The sequence below is a fragment of the Lepisma saccharinum genome, chromosome 2, assembly GCF_977018435.1.
Source record: "Lepisma saccharinum chromosome 2, izLepSacc3.1, whole genome shotgun sequence".
Classification (NCBI taxonomy): Eukaryota; Metazoa; Arthropoda; class Insecta; order Zygentoma; family Lepismatidae; genus Lepisma; species Lepisma saccharinum.
The window spans coordinates 53,735,532-53,756,887 of record NC_139230.1 but is presented as its reverse complement, the minus strand read 5'-3'; the positions used below and the strand labels follow the sequence as shown (position 1 = coordinate 53,756,887).

General features: G+C 38.5%; 1 protein-coding gene across 1 annotated transcript in view; it reads left to right on the top strand.

The window, feature by feature from the left end:
• The first annotated feature begins 13,008 nt into the window (after nt 1–13,008).
• The window catches only part of LOC145982115 (uncharacterized), a 169,619-nt gene continuing 161,271 nt past the window's right edge, over nt 13,009–21,356 (top strand). Inside the window, exons 1-3 of the mRNA XM_083115684.1 lie at nt 13,009–13,101; nt 14,842–14,995; nt 17,220–17,300. Coding sequence (XP_082971810.1) covers nt 13,084–13,101; nt 14,842–14,995; nt 17,220–17,300 — 253 coding nt within the window. The 5' untranslated portion in view covers nt 13,009–13,083. The remainder of the gene's footprint in view (nt 13,102–14,841; nt 14,996–17,219; nt 17,301–21,356) is intronic.

Below are 21,356 nucleotides of genomic sequence, written 5' to 3'. Positions count from 1 at the left end.
CTCCACGTCATTAAGTTCAATCAACCCACTACATTATAACATTGAGTTTTGAACATTTTGTGAAGGAAATTTTTATGAGGGATTTCGAAAATGAAATTTACGCAATCAAAGTTTACAAATTTCATGTCAATGTGTCTTGTGAAGATAGAAGGTAGATTAAATGCTTACTACCCACTCTATGTGCATTTATAGTTCAAAATTGGAGGATTTGTGTATTCTAGAAAACCAATATTTTATCATCATTTAAACAGAGCCACCTATTGAGGAAATCATGGAACTACACATTTTATTGTGAAATAAAGGCTTTTAATGAAAAAACTTCACGTGATGGGTAAAAATGTATTTCATTTTTTTAATCAGCATACTGAAATTATTCAGGGACAAAAGTCATCTATGAGTCATCCAAACCCATGCAGACCTCTGTTATAACATATAAAGTTACAAAACATTACTATAAATGTAGTATCTCTCGCCGACCCCAGTGGCCTAGCAATTGTGTGTGCGTGTGTGTGCTGCTGGCTCGCGTATATTTTTTTTACCCACGAAGAGGCATACTTTTTAAAGTTATTCAAAATATGGTACTCAACCTTCGTGAGTCCGCGCTCCGTATTTTTTTTAAGTCGATGCCCGATCCCAACAATTTTACTATTAAATACCTTTCTATTTTTTTAAAAAAATATACTTTAATATGTACCCTTGAGATTTAATATTATTAAATAAAAAATTATGGCATAATTGTAGAGAGTATTAATCGATCATGTCTAGGCTTGTTGGCAAATATAAAATTTGGTTTAAATTAGTTGACAATGATTGGATCCAATGGAATCATTTAGTTTCCTCTGGCCAATATCATTAATTTGGTAAGTGCTGATTCTCATTGGTATGTTCCATTTCGGACTCCGAAAAATTCAAATTAATCAGAATATTTCCGCTTCAATATATTCGTTAATAAAAATTTATGCGCAAACTTAATTGACCATGGTGCCCGTTCGTCAATCTCCAAACTTGAAGGCGGGAAGTGATGCGCCCCCTCTATACATCGTTTGATTTCTCACCAACACTGTCACGAAAGCACTTCCTGTTATTGCAATCGAAAGCTGAACGAAAAACCATCTTTTCAGGTGGTTGTCAGCTCGGGATCTGGATGAAGTTGGAAGAAGTGTAGTTGCGTTCGCCTATGCCTTAAAGAGTTGAGAAAATGGAAGAATATCTTAGCACGGGATGAACTATTGCAGTTTTCCATGTTTCCTTTATTAGACAACCCGTTTAGAGGGTACAGTCGTAGCTTTATTGTGTCTGTCTACCTCGAACGAGATCCTCAAGGCAAGCTATAGTGAGACCACCGTAACTCCCGGCGCGGGACCCGCCTTTATAGCAGTGACTCTCTGTTGCTGCTTTAACCTACGAAGAAACTTGCGGTCGAACAGCCAATTCGACCTACCGCTGCTCTCCTGTTTGGGAAAGAAGCGGCGACTTTAAAATCCCTCCTTCCTGAAGCATGCAGCAGGAAAAACCGCTCTGCGCTGTGAATGGAGGCCGGTTCTAAGCCTGGTCTGGGTATAGAATGCGTCAGCATCCTGCTACCCAGTGGCGTAGCGGACACCCCAGCAAGACCCCGCTGGGGGGGTGAGGTGTAGGGGTGGAAATATTGTGGGGCGAGTACTGAATAGAAAGACAAAAGGCTTTATTTATTTATTTATTTATTTATTGGCTCTCGGTGATTTCAGAAGTGTATCAACAATCAGAGTTAGCTCTCGGACAACACCAACAACTTCACGACTCTGCCTTTATTAGTATTATTTAAAATGTTGGATTGTCTGTCGAGTGAGTTCCCAATAGCATATCATACGACGATGTTTGTGATGACAAGCACGAGCTCTGACTCAGCAAGAGGGACCAGGACAACTTGGCATGTGGGTCCCATCCGAAGTAACTTACTTTCTCGCAGATGGTTATCGATGGAAAGAAAGAACCTTCATCTTATACAAAGTTCGTCGTAAACTTGGGAGAGCGTAAATTCTCTGCAGTTTTTGAATCCATAAATTTAGTTGAGCTCAGGTAGTCTGTCTGTTATTGCCACACAATAAACAATCAAACTTCTATACTCACTTTTACGTGTGGTATTTAAAATGTAAATTCTTCCTTATTCAAATAAGAGCTAAGATAAATTTACCACATTTTTCACACCTGTTACATGCAACAAGTTTTCTCGATTTTCAGCTGTGCTGTGACAAGGCAGTTGATTTTTCTTTCAACCGTTAAGCACTGCAATGGGGCCCCCAAAACCAAGTAGGATGTGGGACTCAGGGGGCAATTGCCTTCCTTACCCTAAGGGCTAGAACTTCTTGATAAGTAGTCAAGTGTTCTACATCCCAATTCTGTCGCAAAGGACACCGTATATAAGTTACATTGCAGCGATTTTGTAAAGCTTAATTTTTAATCAGTTTTGAAGTTTTGTGGACATTTCTGTCGAAACAGTTTTTCTTTTCCAATGTACAAGTGTTTTGATTGTGGTTAATTTATTTTAGGTCTTGTTTCATGCATGTATGATGTTATATCCATATCGAGAAGAAGTGGCATCAGTAAAATTATGACTAACAATATCGAGGTCTATTAGCATTAGGGGAAAGCTGCTTATATCGCACCGCACCGGTTCCCAAATCGCACCACTGGTCTAAAAACCAATGTACTGAACATTGATAAAATGTCGCTGCTGTACATACATGGAACCTTAGGCATGCCCAAGAACACCGCATGTCAGTTGTAGCTTTTTGTGAAGTGATAGGCGTTGTATGCGCATTTGAAGAAAATACCTGTCCTTTATGCTATATTTTGCACCTTTTCATAAGGATATAGGAAACGAGTGAGTTATGTTATTTAAACTTTAGTTATTTGTCACATTTGTCAATTCTGTTTGATTAATTTTAGCCACATTCGAAATTGTGATATGCTTATGCACTGAGGCAGGGAATATTATTTATTTCAAAATGGCGGAAGCTCCTAAATCGCCCCACGTCACGTCTGCCAACGCACCGCATTTCGCTGCTAAAACTATACGAAGATTCACGTTCGTACAAAGACAGGGTCCTTCATTCTCATCGCAGGCGAAGAGCCGCACAAAGAAACAAATGAAAGGACTCAAACAACAACCTGCATTTCAAGATCTCAAAACTACCAAGGGAGAGAACGAAAGTTAACTATGAGAAGAGAAGTTACATGAGGCATACAATTAGATCTAATGTCACGAGCCGGAATAGATTGCTGTGTAATAAAAAACGCCAGCAGTCCCCGGGGGACGAGAGGTCGCCGGGGGAGTCATGATCGAGAGGACGAAGCGCGAAGGTGTTGCGACGCTTAAAAGGTTTGGGCGAACCCACTGAGGACACCTTCGATGGATCGACCCAGCACCGCTTCGTGACTCAGCCGAGGAACCACGAAAGAAACCAGGTACAGTTGTGGCACTTTTGGATTATCATTATCAGTGTTTAGACATCTTACTAGCTCGTGCATGGTCATCTCCCCACTCGCTTGTACAGTCTCTATAAATATTGGTAAAGGGCGATAAACGTAAATTATTACATTCCTCATACGCACATCCTCTCGCAGCCAAGCAGTTTAAGCCGACGAACGGCCTAAACGTAACACTAAGAAATTGAAATGTTGTGACCAAGGTAAAACCCAAGCTGAAAATGACACACAATGGTATTTCTTCCTATGCTGAGATACTGGAAAAAATCCTGGTGCAATGCATCGAGTGCAAGAAATCGGTACACGATTCGCTTTCTGGCCTCTCAAACGAGGAACTGCATTTCTACATTTGTGATGTTTACAAACAAATAAAGTCCAATGTTGTGTTTACTTCTTCCAGCTTCAAAATTAATGTCGAGAATACGTTTACTTGTTTATCATTTTCTATTTTTTATTTCTTATACTGAAAAACTTATGTAGGCCCTATCACATATGTTTGGAATGATTGCGGCTCCAAATGAACATACTGTCAATATAAAACTTGACACTGTATTTTGCAGTCTTTGAGTCTTGAAACATGTTCTTTTTCAATCTTTTAAACAACGGTGCGATTTAGGAGACCAGTTGCCGAAATCGCGTTATTTGCAAGGGTTTGGATTTTAATATTTTTCTGGTACTTCCAATTGGAATAAAATTTTCCAAGAAAATATGAAGAAAGGTAAAAGTTCCCTTTACGAGCTGGTATATTAAAAAAGTAAGTGATGTCACTTGTTTTGCAGCTACGCCCATTTATTTGAAAAGTGGTGCGATTTGGGCAACTTTTTCCTAAATGGAAACAAACTTTTGAGGGTGAAGTTCTTGAAATCTGCTTTTCATTGAGTGACGCGTGATCAGTTTAACGAATCCCATCTCTTCTTTGTTTGTTTCTAGTAGATTCCAATTGACCTTGTGAGGCTGGGTAAACGTAGACAATGTAAAGCTCCCATTTCAACATCCGTTAGAACTGTAATGGTAACTTTGCTTTAATATATTAGTCATTATTACTATTAGTATTAGTAGGTGAATGTAAGTGACTTTCCGTTGAACATTGGGTTGGCGCAGCTGAAGGGGCTGAAGCACCACTCCCATCAAAGATAAAAACTGTTTAATATACTTTAAACAATTCCCCAAAACGGTATATTTGGAATGTCTGTTAAATCTCATGCTTTTCAAACAGCGCACTGCGACGCCGGGGGTCTCGGGTTCGAATCATGGCCTTGGCATGGGTGTTCTTTAAGTGTCCCTTCATAAATTTCATAATGCCGTCACTCATCCTTCGCGATTAGCCAAAAGTGGCACAAATGCGAAGTAAAACAAACCAAATCAACAAACAGCAACAATAAACAATCGTGCTTTTTAAATTCTGTATCAAGCAAAAGAGTCAAACATGTGTTGAAGTTTAAAATGATATTTCCAATTTCCTCTTCTGGTTACTTACCAGAGAGATTTGGTTTGGAGAAGCTACCTCCCTGATATGTATCAGGGCTGAGGCGATACCACTTTGAACAGATAGCTACCGTCCCACGGATACCGATACTTGAAAATTGTAATAATTAAAAGTTGTTCACTATTGATTAACATTTGTGTGTAAGTATTCCACTCTAATTATATGCATCAATAACAACAATTTTACTTCAAAGAATTCAAGTATTACATCAGATTATTAAATTACATGTCATGTTATTACATTTTTTTTTATTATTTTACTAGTGCAAAATATAAAGTAAATATACTACGCGAAAGTGTTGCGCGACATTTTTGCGCAGTCTGTGAAAGACCAAAATACCGGAAAAGTGTCGTCCGGTATCGGTAAAGAAATTCCAACCGATATTTTCCGGTACCGATACATCGATAATATAACATAATATTTCTATATCAATAAAAAAATGGAAAGGGGGCATTTGAGGTAAAAAAGTTAATTTCTTGTCCGTTCTGGCTACGGGGGGGGGGAGGGGAGAGAAGGAAGACTAGCTACGTCCGTACATCCCACTGGTATCAGCAGTACGTATATACTTTATAATATTCTCGATAATTGTTTCCACTAAGAGGCTCCCAATATTTTACTTGGGGGGGTACAAAGAACTGCGCTACGCCACTGTTGCTACCGTTCTAGTATTATAATTATCCACAAATGTTTCGCGTTCCGGTTGCGCAATACTTCCAGTACTGTGCCTTATCCTGTTGATGACACAGGAGGCGGAGCTTAGGAAAGTCTCAACACCAGCACACTACTGATGGCTTCTGGTCGTTCATTTATGTGAGTCGACTCATGAGAACTCGCTCACTGAAAAGAATCGCTCAAATGAATCGTTCTAAATAGTCGCCACGCCCCCTTTTCTCGAAGCTCGAAGCACATGTCTGAGGAGGGAAAAGTGAGTGGGGGTTATATTGAAGGAATTGATTGCATCGAAAATGACCGAACGCAACGGCACAGAAAAGTATTTATCCCTCAAAATTAATTTTATATATTGTGTGACAAAATGAGGAAATGAGGCCTGACTACTAAAAAAAGGTATACGTACGCCCTCTTTCAAAAATACTTGGCACGGCACTGCGTGTGAACTTGTGTTTGTGGAACCGAATACATGGTCGAGCTTCTGAAAAACCACTCTACCGAAGTTTCCGCGCTCTATCCTCAGTCTGAGTAAGGGAGTGTTCTTTGCGAGTGCCCCTTCAGCAATATCATCACTCATCCTCATCGTCGCGATTAGCCAAATTTGAAAGAAAAACGACGTTAAATGAAACTAGAAATACGCGCGCGTGCGTGTGTGTAGGTATATATGTAAAACACACATACAAATGCACACAAAATTTATTTACAAACACTAGTTTTCATTACTCAGTCTCATGAGTAGGGCTACGATTCTTATGACCTAAAAGTCACCAAAATATGCAAAATAAAATATGCTCTCATGGCCTAAAATTTTACAAAATATGCACTATAATTGAAAAATATGCCCTTATAACTAGACTGTTTCAAACATTAATATTTAACTTATGCTGAAATATTTTCATATACATACTATTTTTAGTTCACTTTATGGGCCATGATGAGTTGAAATGCACAATGAATACTTTCTGTAAATTTTCAATTAAAAATGAAAAAGATTTTGTTGCAGTCCAAAAAAAAAAAAAGAAACCTCGAGTGAACATGGGAGTAAGAACGAATTCACTTGGAAAATGACTGTATATTTCTTGAAAAAGCGAAAATATGCCGAATATGACCGAAAATCCATGAAAATATGCTTTATCACGTAGGAATGGCCAAATATAAAAAAAAGCCCTTAAGAAGCACCTTCATTGAATTAGTTTCTTCAAAATACAAATTTCTATATATTTAGGGAACACATCACTCTTACCAAATATATATATATATATATATGCTAAGTCATAAAAATCCTAGCCCTACTCATGAGTGTTAATTTTTATGTATTTAAAATCTCGTTTCAATTCGCTTTCCTTGCTGGGCAAAATGCAAATTCTGCCCTACGATACGGTGCACAAAAAAACACACTTATTTAAGCCAAAGTTTTATCAGTAACGAAGTGTCTAAATATGTCTTATTTCATTCGTACACAGGATATAATATTGTAACAAAAATGTAAGCGTGAGTTAAGAAAATGCACCCCAGCTCTGCGGCACATACTCGCACGCAGGAACGGAGCGACGGGTGGGCGAGGGTGGGCAAGCACCCACCCAACATTCTCTGCCCACCCGATTGCCCACCCAAACAAATTCAAAACGTGAGTGTTTAGGAAAATATGAATGCTTCAATAAGAAAAGGTATATTTATCCTTGTCTTGACTCCGTGCACATTTTCTTATGAATATTGTCGATACCAGGTCCACAAATTACCCTATAAGAAGTTGAATTCTTTGGGAAACAGTTAGAAAATATGTTGATGAATAACACCTGTCAAATTTATCTCTTATTTGAAACTTGAAACATGATATAGTTAATACTTCTGTGGCTAGAAGTAGTGCAATTTCTGGCTACAGCCAAACAGGACGTTTTCAGAGGTGGGAAGTACAAAATCATACAGGCAACAGGGATACTCTGAACGGCTGTGTTCTAATTACGAACACAATTTTTTGCCTTGGGACCTACAACTTTCTCTCACACTTCCCTAGTCTATTTAACGATTTTTTTAAAGGGACTCATTTCCAGACTTGAGACTGGTCAGTGTTTTGTTTGATCAAAGAAAATTCGACATGATGAAAGTCGTCGCCAAAGTATATATAATTTAATAATAAAAGTGTGGCCTATTTTTTATACGGCTAAGGACTGCACACTTCTTAACTAAAAAGAGCTTCGTCATTGAATAATACAATTATTAACTTTATCCAAATTTCAAATTCAAATTTCAAAACATGTGAATTAAAAATTTAGGAATACCACCAATCTCCCTATACTTGTTAGTGCTCCTCGCCAAAAAACAAAAACACATGGTTTTCTTCCGTTTTACATCTTCCAGGCTCATTTCCATCCTAAGAATCATGTCATTATACATTTCTGCCTCAGCCTATAAGGTCTTCCACTCTCGGATGGACTACCTAGCTCACTGTTGATTTTGCGGTTCCATCCCTCCACTACATTATTTTTCCGGTGCTTCCTGTTGAAGCAGTTCCACATCACTTAAGGCACTAAGGGGTTTTCGAGTCATTAACACACAATTGGAAGTCAGACCTTGGAGGGATTGCAAAGCAGAAGACCATGATAAGTCAATCGGGTTAGCTATTGTTGTTAGTCAAACCAGCTGTCTCTCTGCGTCACTACCTTCTCTGGTTTTGAAAACAGGTTTTCAGTTCCATGTGTTCGCAATTAGGACATGATATTATTTCTCACTTTTGTGTGTTCGCAATTAGGACGATTTAGGCATTGTTCGCAATTAGGACTGTTCGCAGTTAGGACACAACCTAAAATGAATATCTTAAAACAACCAAACACGTAAATAAAAACACCTGCTTCGCGTTACTTCCATATGGTATGAAAATGAACTTCGATCCATGACAAGGCTTCCCGATCCTAGCACTTGGGTAATGGATCTCCTATTTCGATAGCGTGATAATCAGAGAGAGGGTGCCAACTTCATATAAACATTGGGGGGGGAAGTAAAATTGACAACAAATTTATGTGTAATGTATATACTTCTTCAGGAATTTGGGGGCGAGGCAGAATATGCCTTTCCCCCTAAATCGATAATTGTGAGTAAATGAAACTTTCCCAAGAATTTTAAAATGCTATGAACAAGAGAAGAATTGCTACGTAATATACTCAAATTTGATGAATTCTTTGGTTAAAATTACTTTCCACAATATAGTATGTAAAAGTATTTGTTTTCCCAAGCGTTATGCATATTTCTATTGAACCCTATCGAGCATCTCTTCTCTTGCATTGGCCAGATGAAGATTTACTTCAGTAAATGATCGCTTTTGTAATGGCATTCATTTTTCGATATTCATCTTGCGCAAATTCCTTTATTTTTACCATTTCTCAGTGATATCTTGTGTGAAAATTCTAATTTTTATGCTGGGAAAGTTTATGAACAAAAATTGTGCGTTCCTTGTGTGTTTTAAAATTTTATCAATAAGACATTAATTAAATGCAAAGATTCATATGCACTTATCAATTTGGAAAACCCCAAATTTCTCATACATTGGTTCAAGTCTCCGGAGAAAAGGGGTTACGCTTTCCTCTAGGAGACTCGAACCAGCGCGCGTCCCGTAGCACGAGCCCAAAGCATGACGCCTTAGAACGTACAGCTAATGTGCAGGACGGACAATACTTTACACGGTAACATTTCAAGTACAAGTCCGTTTAGTTTAGGTAAAAGGCAAAGTTTCCCGTGCACATAACACCGTGCCAGGAAGGCATTTTTTATGGGATGTGGGAGTAGGGCCCCACACATTCTTGATCTCGACCATTTTGGAGGTGATGTGATCAGCACCACGCCCCGGCAGCTTTTACCCTACGTAGTTGCCCCAAGGTGGCCATTGATTCGAGGCTGGGTGAGCCTCAGAGCCACTTTATGTGGGGACAAGGCTAGATAAATTCCGACCTTAGATCACCAACCCCGGAAATCGAACCCGATTCTCCTGCGTGGAAGTTAGACGCCCTACTAGACCACCGCGGCTCTTGTACGTTTAGTTTAACATTTTCAATTGCGATGCGAAGCCTGAAGAAACATTAGGCAATATACATACAGCACGAAAGGCAAACTGAGTTACGCGCTTTTCATTAAATAACTGATAAATTTAAAGAGGAAGTGATGTAATTTAAAAGAGGAAATGAATATTTAATTAACGGGATATCGTACAAATAGTTATCGACTATCGGGGTCCCGGGTTCGATACCCGGTGGGGGCACATAATGGTTCGGATCCCACTTTAAACTGCAGGGCCAGTCCCGATTAGCCTTACTGTGCATAAAGTGGACTTAAACAGCAAATCAAATCAAAGTTATCGACTATCAAATATGTGAAGTCATGGGCGTATTTAAGGGGGGGTTCAACGGGTCCACCCCCTCTTTGGTTCAGTAAAATTGCCAGATTACCTGTTCTATCTGCTATTTCTTCTGACTTATTTTGTTCTAAATATGATTGTTTATGATAGGAAATATATTAATTCCACACACCAGATGGGATTACAGACCAAATTTCTGCAATTTCCTGATAGTTTCGGAATTTCTCTGGAAAATACTCAGAAAACTCCTGACATTTCGAAAATTCCAGAATGCTACATGTTTTTTTTTCTGCCCAAAGCTGCTGTTTGTGAACTTATAGCTCGAATATTACCATTTCATGATAAGTTCCCGATATGGTGTGCTACCATTCAAGAATTAAGTAATTTGAAATTTCCCAACTGTATGATAATCCCGAAAGTCGATAAATCATTTCCCAAAGTCTGGATCGGAATGGGAAACTTTCTTTCCGATTTGTCCCTATTGGAGATTGTAACTGCATCTGGGTTAGCTTCAGCTATTAGTACTTTTACTCTCTCTGTGTTGGGTGGGTGTGGATTTCGTAAAAAAAATGGTTGGTGAAGGATGTGATGGTGCTGGGGTAATGGGTGGTAGAATTAAGGGGGTGAGATAGATAATTTAAGAGAAGTAACCAAAATCATTTTTTGTACATTGTTCAGCACATATTTTAACTCTAGCTGTTGCCCATTCCTGTGAAATTTCTGCGATATTGAGACTGTCAAATCAGTTTTAAAAAATTTCCCTCGAGGAATTTGGTTTCAAAAAATGCAATGCAAGTAAGTCAGGGAAATACTGTAACATTCTCAAGTTGTTTGACACATGATGGATAGAAAAGTATCAATACTAAGTAGGGTGAACTGTGAAATTGTATTCACTATAGTAGAAACTTTACAGTTTACCAGTACAAGAGAAACATTTCAGCAAGCTCTTATTTTGGGCACCTCAAAGGGTGGACTGTTCAGTATTGTGAACATTTCAGTATTCTAATAGTGATATTAATAGAAACGAAGAAAAAGTTCTGAGAACTTTAGTGAAATTTATTCCAAAGCAGAGAAACTACTTAGAGACTATGATGAAGAAATGAAGAGACCTAGAACACCAATGAGTCGTCAAATAGGAGGAACAATGCACCAGCTGAGAGCACAAAACAATATTAAAAGGCAAACCTCTGTTGTCCATTTTTAGACCATTTTGTAGTAGAAATGAACTCACGTTTCTCTGAACACAGTCAACACATTGCAAAATTGCAACAACTTATTCCAAAAATGTGAAATGCCTATTCTTCATTCATTGAAACAGTGTTTCAAAATGTTGGATGCCCTGATTGATACTTTTTACATTTTCAAATCTGAATAAGAAAATTGGCAAACAGTAATTGAAAAGACATGTCCAGTGAAAATTGTGACAAGCTCTTTTACTCAAATATGCACAAATTGTTGGTGATCTTGGCTGCACTGCCAGTTTCAACTTCAACATCCGAGAGGATGTGTTCAACATTAAAGAGGTTGAAATAATATCCTCGCAATTCAACGGAAGATTCTCGACTAATGGACTCTGCACTCTTAAGTGTACATACGAATATTGTTGGCCGATGATGTTATTTTCAATTTTGTAGCAAGGAGGAAAATACTAATTCTAATACTGTTATATATTTTTAAGTGAAGCTGGGAATAGCTTTTTCAAAAGCATTTTCTGCTCATTTTATGTAGAGAAGTTAGAAGTTCGTAGATAGACTTAATTTAAATTTGTGGACTTTCATGTGGTGGCAGATTTGATTTTGATAGTCAGATCATACCTAGGGGTGGTATACGTCGCGGATTTTCAGGGACAATCCCGGAATGGATCATTTGTTCCGGTGTCCCGAATAGTTTCTTCGGGATGCATAAATGTCCTGGAATCAGGTGGGAAAGAAGAAATGATTAAGACTATACTTTCCTGAACTGTTCAGTCCGCAGTTTTCAAATAAATTTCCCACATTGTGAGAAAGCAACTTAGTTCATTTGGCACCGAAAAGGAATTGCAAGGTAAGTGATATACTTCGAAGTGAATTTCTGTTTTTTAATAAGTTTAAATAATATGATACTGGGACTGTATAAATGTAAATAACAATTATGTTGTACATACATACAACTTTATCGGGTCCAGCCCCCACTCCACAACAAGCTTCCGGTCAGTAGTGTCCCGAATTTTTACTTATGAAATATAGGAACCCTAATTGTACCAAATGTTGAACCCCCCACCCCTTACTTGAACTATATATCTGCCCATGTGTGAAGTAATACATTCTTTAGTTTGCCGCCACTACATTGCACTAGTGACCTTGAGCTCGCTTCTTATTGGTTATGCTACGCCAAATCGTAAGCAAATTAGGTCCTATTCTATCTGGGAAGTATACCATTGAATTTGCTATGGCATCAAGATTCACGGTCGAATTCGATCGTAGCTAAAATGTTAGGACAAATGCCAAGGAAGATGCCTTCGTCTAAAGCTAATTTCTTCCCGCAGGATGCTATAAAGGACACACCAAGACATGGAATATCTTTTACGATTACACATTGAAAAAGGGGCGTGCCGAGGAGGGTAGACATTTTAAACACTCCAGGATCTTTTAAGGATGAGGAAAATGTGAATTTTGGGGTTTTATTTGCCACATCCGTGACCGAGAGTCTTTATAACAACTCTAATGTTGCGAAAACAAATGCCTTTGCTGCAGCAAGAAATTAGAATGTGGAATTGCTCATTGTTGTCGTCTTGCCCTTTTGAATGGGAACGCGAATCCCCCGGCTTCCTTCCGCAAGGCGAATATACAAATGTGCATATTTTGTATGGCGCAAATTACGTGGGAGTAATTGCATGGCGGATAGGGAGTCGCGGCACACACGCACACACACACGACTCTTTGAACGTGTCCTTCATTTCTAGTGAACGAGTCATTCACCGCTCGCAAGAGGGAGTCGTTACTTTTAAAGGGCTTGACCACGAACGACCTATCACTGCTTGTTCCAGTGCTCCAGTGCAGTTCGCTAGTGTTTAAGGTGCTAAGTTAGTAAAGTGCTCTGTGCGTTGTTACCGGATTAGGACCACAGAATCGTGATCATGGAAGGCAATTTTCCTGTGAGTATCGACTTTATTCGATTTTTATCCAATACTTGTTCACATCATATCCTTTTTCAGCATTATCGACATTTGAAATAGGTTTTTGATCTGGATAATGGATGCGTGTTATAACTTCATCAGCTACGGGATATTTTTGCAAGTGTTGAAGCATTTATCAAGTTCTCAACCTACTGTAATGGATTTAGGGATTGTGGAAATTAATGCGAGGTTGCAAATCTTTAGTTGTCAACTTTAGAAGTCTGATACGTGCGCATACGACAAGGACGCTAGTCCTACCACCAAGGATCGAAAACTCAAATTTTATTTTCAATTTAATCAAACATGGTGTCACTGGAGGACGGGAACAACCATCGGATTGGACAAAGAATTTTGTATATTGTGAAACTTCTTCGCTAGTTTCTAGTTTAGTTACTTACTGCTCTAGTTACTTCAAAGCAAGGCCACCCATAGGCGTAGACTTGGAGAGGGGCACTGTCTGCCTCCCAAAATTCCTCAATACATTATACATAAAAAAAGTATTGTTATCAATCTTGCCCACGGCTTATTCAACATCAAATCACCCAGCAAAATTTCATAATGATACACACCGATTCAGATTTCAATTAAACTTGGTGTATTTGGTAATACACATGAAAAAGTTTTCTTCTGTAGGCCTCATAGACAGGAGGCAAAATTTTCATAATTTTGGACGGATCGGTCATTGCCGAGGCCATGGTGGTAGCCTACAGTGCTTAACAGAAAAAAATTATATCTCAGATTCAAATCGACATATCACTTTGAATTTTGTTTCTAAAGTTCATAAATATATGTATATTCCATTAAAAACGTTGTCACCAAGATTCCTTTGCACTGGTAGTCGGAAAAAGTTATTGTATTGTGTATAAAGTTTATTTTTTGTGTCTTCCTCTTTCTCCTTCTTTCATCCGTCGCTCCTTGTTCTCTTTGGCTCTTTCTATAGCTTCTAAGATATCCCTTCTCTCTCTCTCTCTTTCTCTCTCTTTCTCCATATCTCTCCTTCTTCTCTCATTTTTCATTTCTTCTCGCAATTTCTCTTTTTTTACTTACTTATCATTTTTTACTCTCTTTTACTCCCTCCCTCTCTTCTCTCTATCTCTCCAGTTTACTCCGTCAGGGCGCTCGCCTTTTCTTCTTTCCACCTTCTTCTCTCTCGCTTCTTCACACCTATTTCCAAATCTCTCAATCTGACTTTCTTGAATTTCCTCCCTTTGTGTTTCTTTCTCTCTCTTTCTCTTTCACTCCCTCGTTTTCTTTATTATCTTTAGTATTTCTCTACTTATCTGTCTCTCTCTCCACATTTCTTCACTAGTTTCCCCTTCTTCTTTCTTCTCCTCATCTCTCCCTCTGTCTTCTTCTCACTTAGCTCTTACACCATCACTGTCACTCTCTCTTTCGTTTTCTCTCCCTGTCTCTATTTCCTCTCTCTCTCTCACCTTCTCCCTCTTTCTTACATTGACTTGCTCTTTTTCTCTCTGTCACTGTCATTTTCTTTCAAGAGATCTCGCGTAGCCAAGTGGTTAGTGCTCCAGCCTTACGAGCGAACGATGGTCGAGATCGTGAATATCTCGAACCTCTGCTTCCACACCACATATTGGTCTCCATGGCTTGTTGCAATGTGCAGGTGAAGTCTATACCTTTATATATATATGAATATTATGCAATTTGATTGCTTTACCACGCATGAAATAGTATATCAGTGACCGTATTTTTCTCTTTTAGCATATAATCGAATCAAATGATCAGCCAGAACAACAAGGCCAAGATGGAGAGCAAGGTCAAAATGCTCCTGTATTCCTTCCAAGATTGATGCGCGTTTTCCTTCAGGAAGCACCTCCTCAGGACGAAGAGGATGGAATGGAAGCAGCTCAGCAAGGCAAGTTAAATCATTTTTACGAACCGAATATATACACTAGTATAACTAATGAAAAAATAAATATGCTGACCAAGACAGTAATTTATTTTATTAAAAACATAAACTAAACGTAACGTTCTAACATTCTAGCAAAGTCTTCTTCAGACTCTGTATCAAGTACAAAAGTAACAAGATACAAAACAGGGCATTATATATACACACAAACATCTCCCTCCAGACTATTAGAAAGTTGTTCTGGAACTTTCTAGCAGTTGGCTTTCCCTTGTCAACTGTACTTTCACCTAAAAGGTTAAACATATTTACTTCCATATACAACGTGGTTGGGCTTTATATCTCACGCTCTTTTTCCTACATTTTTCTTCCTTCTCCTCTCCTCTTTCTCTCTTGTCCTTTCCACTATTTCTAACACCTTCTTCCATTCTTTGTTTAACTTCAGTCCCCCATTCCAGTTCAGTGTGTCTTCTTCACCTTTCTTCTCTAGTTCCTTGGATTCCATCCATTTTCTCACTAGCATTCTCTTCTCCCTTCCTATCTGCTTAGCCTCATCCCACTCTATGTCATGTCCTGTTTCTCTCGTGTGTTTAAACATCGCATTTCTCTCTCTCTTAACTCGTACATCATCCCTATGTTGTTTCAACCTGTCTTTCAGCCTTTTTTTCGTTTCTCCTATGTACACACTCTGACATTCTTTACATTTCACTTCGTAGATAATCCCTTCCTCGTCCTCTTCTCTGTTTTCCTTTTTCTTGTTTGCATTCTTCGCTATTCCTAAGATGCTTCTCCCTCCCTTCCTGTAAGTTTTAATTCCCGCTTTCCTAAGCACTTTGCATATCTTTTCTGTGGTCTTCCCCGTAAGGAGTTAAACAAAGAATGGAAGAAGGTGTTAGAAAGAGTGGAAAGGACAAGAGAGAAAGAGGATAGAAGAAGGAAGAAGAATGAAGGAAAAAGAGCGTGAGATATAAAGCCCAACCACATTCTATATGGAAGTAAATATGTTTAGCCTTTTAGCTGAAAGTACAGTTGACAAGGGAAAGCCACCTGCTAGATAGTTCCAGAACAACTTTCTAATAGTCTGGAGGGAGTAATGTTTGTGTATATATAATGCCCTGTTTTTGTATCTTGTTACTTTTGTACTTGATACAGAGTCTGAAGAAGACCTTGCTAGAAGGTTGAAACGTTACGTTTAATTTATGTTTTTAATAAAATAAATTACTGCCTTGGTCAGCATATTTATTTTTTCATAATCATGGAAGCAAGGCTTAATGGTGCTATAACTAGTATAACTTAATTTGGACACAGTGAAGAATTTCTATAAAGCTGAAAATCGTACGACCTCAGTCATATTTTTATCATTTCATGCATATAGCAAAGAAAATAAATTTATCAGGTGGTTCTTTTAAGTGCGATTTCAAAACTGCTTTATTGGAACTGTAATTTGAGCCAGAGGTGTTACCCGACCCTTGTGAATCTTTCCACATCATGAGCTCTCTGGAAGATATTGATTGATTGATTTGTTTTATTTTCCTTCGCTTCTTGTGCCACTTTTGGCTAATTTGCGAAGATGGAGATGAGTGGACACTCACAAACATCCATGCTCAGGCCAGGATTCGAACCCGGAACCCCTGGCGTCGTAGGGCTAACCACTCCGCCACGGGGGCCGGCATCGAATTAAAAAGAATACAGCAGGGAAGGTTCTACCAGAGTGGACGGAGAGATTACCAAGGCTAAGGTGGATGGACGATATAATGGTGGATCTACCGTAGATGAGAGTTAGGAACTGGAGAGATAAAGCAAGAAATAGAGAGGACTGGGGGCTGGTGATGGAATACGCCAAGATCCACCAGGTCTGGAGTTTGTGTGGGAGAGAAAGAGAGATTGGGGGGGGGGGAGATTTGTTACCAGCTTAGGTAGCTTTAAAATTGAAAAGTTACAATGGCATTTTTCGTTGGATTGAACAGTAGCAAATTTCTTCGTTATTTGGTTGACAAACACAAGTGTTAATCTGACTTAGATATATAGGTTACGTAGTATAAAACTGGATTTATTAAACAAATTGCCAAAACATAGCTACATCAACTTGTATTTCATTAAATTTCTGAAAGTTTTTCAGGTTTTCATAAGTTCTCCGTAAAACAGAAACTCCAGAGTCCTATTTGTTGAAAATATATTGCATCTGAATTTTATTTACAAGGATTATTGCTAAAATATCTTAATTTATTTGCAGCTGAAGAACAGAATGCTCCTCCACAACCTCTAGTGCGTCGTTACCAAGATCGCAACGAAGCAGCTGAAGTCGTCCGTGAAGGTAGGTGAACAGTTTAATGTATCTTCTTATACACTGGGTGTCCAGCTTAAGACTCCCCTGTTATCCATTCTTCACTTCTGAGAAAAAAAGACCTGCCGCGGCTGAAAAGAATGAACCAGGAAGTCAGAGCAACTACAACCACATATGATAGAAATCAGTGGCACGGAAAATTATTATTATAATTATCCACAATCACCTGTTTTAGCAAGTGAATAGAGCATCTGTGATCATTCATTGATATTGTAGTCCTGTTTTCCGAATGATTTATTTTTATGTGATTAATATGCTAGTGTGTCTGAATGATAATGAATCACTATACCGCAAGTGCATGAAAATAGGTGTTCTTTGTGAGTGCCCTTTCATCAATTTCATCTAATCAACACTCCTCCTTATCGTCGCGATTAGCCAAAAGTTGAAGAAAAACAACGAAAAATAACGAACTAACTTTCATACTTAGTAAGGGATAAAATGAGTGCAGTAATTGCAATATCAGTTCATAGTGGTTGATTATGTTCCTTTGACCAAGATGGAGAAACAACCTTTATTGTTACAAATGACATTTCCTCTCTCACCCATGCCTACTTAACGTGCAACCTTCTAGGCGGAAAGCAATTTAGATTGTTACGTACATAGTATGGGTTAAAATTACTCCAGTGTGAACAATTTCAAATTTTCTCTGGTGAAAAGGTTGGGGATTCTCTAAGGTCGAAGGTGATGAATAAAGTATTATTAAAATAAATGGCATGAGTGCCTTATCGATGAGATTTGCAACTTGTCAGGTGGTAAGCAATTTTTATATAAATTTATCTCCAAAGGAAAAGTTCAACTTTCCCATGGTTCAAGGTGTAGAAAAAGGAACTTTGTTGTCGTTGGTGTAAAACTTAAAACTGTACATTTTGATTGCAAAATTTGGTCTCTTTATAAAAATTAAACATTTCACATTCCTGGTTCTTGAAATGAGACCACATTTATATCTGTATACTTAATATTCAGACAGCAAATTTACTTTGAGCGTACCTCACTTCCAAATAGTGATGAGGAGTAGACTATAAGACTGCATGTGTTGTGTATCACGTAAACTACACTAAAATGAATATACAACGTTCTTTCCATGGGAAAGTGCGATTTTTTATTGTGATTGGTTCCTCTCCCGCCGAAAATATTCCTATTTACAAAAAATAAAAGTAAAAAATGAAGTATTCTCTCATAAGCATCAACTGTTTGGATAAGGTAGACAAGAAACACGTGGCAACCGTGAGCCAAAGTACAGAGTGTTTCAAAAGTGACTCAACCCAAATTTATATTGCTTGTAACATTAGGGAGATACATTCACACCAGGTTAATTTCATTTGAAGCCTCGTTCATTGCGATATTTGATTTTTTTTTTCTTTGGCCGGTTCAATCCATGTATGAAATTCGAAAATTAATTAATGGCTCTCACAGGTAATATCTTTCTAGAAAGAGTGAGAGAGAAAAGGGCCTCCCCGATGGTGTAGTGGTGACGTCGTCTCCTTATAATCAATGAGCCCCGGGTTCAATACCCAGTGGAAGTACATACTGGTTCGTTCGCCCCGATTAACCTATCTGTGCATAAAGTGGACTTAAAACAACAAATCAATAAGTACAGTTCTTCATAAATTATAGGGTGTTCGGGACAGTGGCGTAGCAAGGGGTGGGCGAAGTGGGCGACCGCCCGGGGCCTCGCGCCTAAAGGGGCCTCGCGTCCCATGGAGTTGAAACGAAAAATGGAATAAATAGAAGCGAATAAAATATGGAAGCACGGAGCAAAGGAGTAGCTACATGCTGCTGGAAAGGCTGGAATCTGCATTCGCTCATCCCCTCCACGTAATCCCGTTCCCTCGCACGCGTTCATTACACTCTGTCCCGGGAATCTCTAGAGCGAGCGAACGAAAACCAATATCTGCGCAAGTAATGACGCGAGACGGCTCGATAAATGAACACGTGCGAGGGAGCGTGATTGCGGGGTGGGGGGAAAAGCGACTGCAGTTACCAGCCTTTGCAGCAGCGTCTACTGCTTCAGCTCCGCCCATTCGCTCTCTCCCCTTCTTTGCCCTTGTGCGCGGCCTTGCTCCAGAGATTCCCGGGACAGAGTATAAGTCATACTGAATCAATTAAAGAAAATATTGTAAATATAATTTTATATTGGGCATGTGTCAGGGTGGATAGAAATCATAATTTTCATTTAAAAAAATCATTTTTGATGATCTTTTTTACATAATTCGTTTTTTAAAAATTTAAATCGTTTTTTTTTTTTTTTTAACAACACGCTTAAATTGCTTGTATGGTTTTGGGCACCATACATATAGATACATGTCTTTTATAGAAAAGCTTTTTCTAGTAAACGGCCCTGTAAAATATTTGAACAGTTTGATTAACGCAAACAAAAAAATTGTAAATATACATTTTTCTGTTTCTGATACTGTACATATGAACCTACTAGATGGATTTGTTTCTTGAGTGTGTTAATGAAACTATAATAATTTCAGTATCTTTTCTTCCAGTGAAAATAAAACATTCTGGATGTATTCCATAACTGTGACTTAAAGCATTTATATAGTCTCTGTAGCTGAATTTTGAATTTTTTTTTAATGATAGTTTGGAAAATATCAACTGCCATGTTTATTTACAGTTTAATGATAATGACAGTATTTACGGTGTAACATGCATATTTTTCTACACAGAATGTTTGCTATTTTGCCTATATTAGTTTTTTGAATTTTAAATCAAGAGAAGTTTAAGTGTGTTTACAGTTTACATATTACATTTCCTTTCGTATGAGTTTCACCCCATCAGTACATATATTTTGTTTGCTTTGTTTTCCTTTCTTAGAGTGTAATAAACACAATTAAATGGTTACGAGATCAATGTACTTTCACCAAAAGCGATTCTGATATTTACAAAATCCGTACGTACATTAGGGCCTCCCCGATGGCGCAGTGCTAGCGTCGTCGCCTTGTAATCAAGGGGTCCCGGGTTCGATACCCGGTGGGGGCACGTACTCGTCCGGATTCCACTTTCAACAGTAGGTCCAGTCCCGATTAGCCTTACTGTGAATAAAGTGGACTTAAAACACGAAATCAACCAACTTACGTACATTATTCTATAAATTATTTATTTAAAGTGATTTAAATCAATGATTTTTTTTAATCACCTGATTTAAATCAATCCATGTGTAAAGATTCTTAACAGTGATGATCTAATACTATGTATATCATATATGCAATGTTTCCTATTAAGAGAATTATCATAAATAACTGCCTGCTGTAAAATTTCATTTTTTGACTTGTTCTTTTCCCGAACACCCTAGAATTTCTGACGCAGAAACAGGCATGGAAAACTTTGTATAATCGAATAAATCCTCACACACCTCAAGAGAAAATAACCAAGCATGAGCTAACGTGAAGGCTTTCACTCTCCTCAAAAATGTTATCATACATTTCCAGGGTGACGTTGGCATAAACAGTCCTTCCTTGTCGAATTATTTGACGTATTGGGGCCTCCCGGATGACGTAGTGGTTGCGTCGTCGCCTTGTAATCAAGGGGTCCCGGGTACGATACCCGGTGGAGGCACATAGTGGTTCGGATCCCACTTTAAAACTATAGGCCCTGTCCCGATCAGCCTTACTGTGCATAAAGTGGACTTAAAACACCAACTAAATCAATCAATCAATCTGACGTGTTGATGCCGTCTCTCCCAAGTTCAGGGTTGGCAGACTAACTAAATCAACAAAGAATCTCTCAAACATTATCCATGGCTGCATGAACACCTGCTTTAAAAAACAGGAAACAACATATTAAGCAAATGCAAGAACTTGGTCTTAGTTCCCAATGCCTTATTCCTCGACTCTCTCTGGAAATTGATTTTAGTTTGGTTTGCTTTATTTTACATCGCATTTCTGCCCCTTTTGGTTAATCGCGACGATGAGGATGAGTAATGATATGATGAAACTGATGAAGGGAACATACAAAGAACATCCATGGCCAAGTCGGGATTCGAACCAGGGACCGCTGGAGCCGTAGCGAGCTGCGCTAACC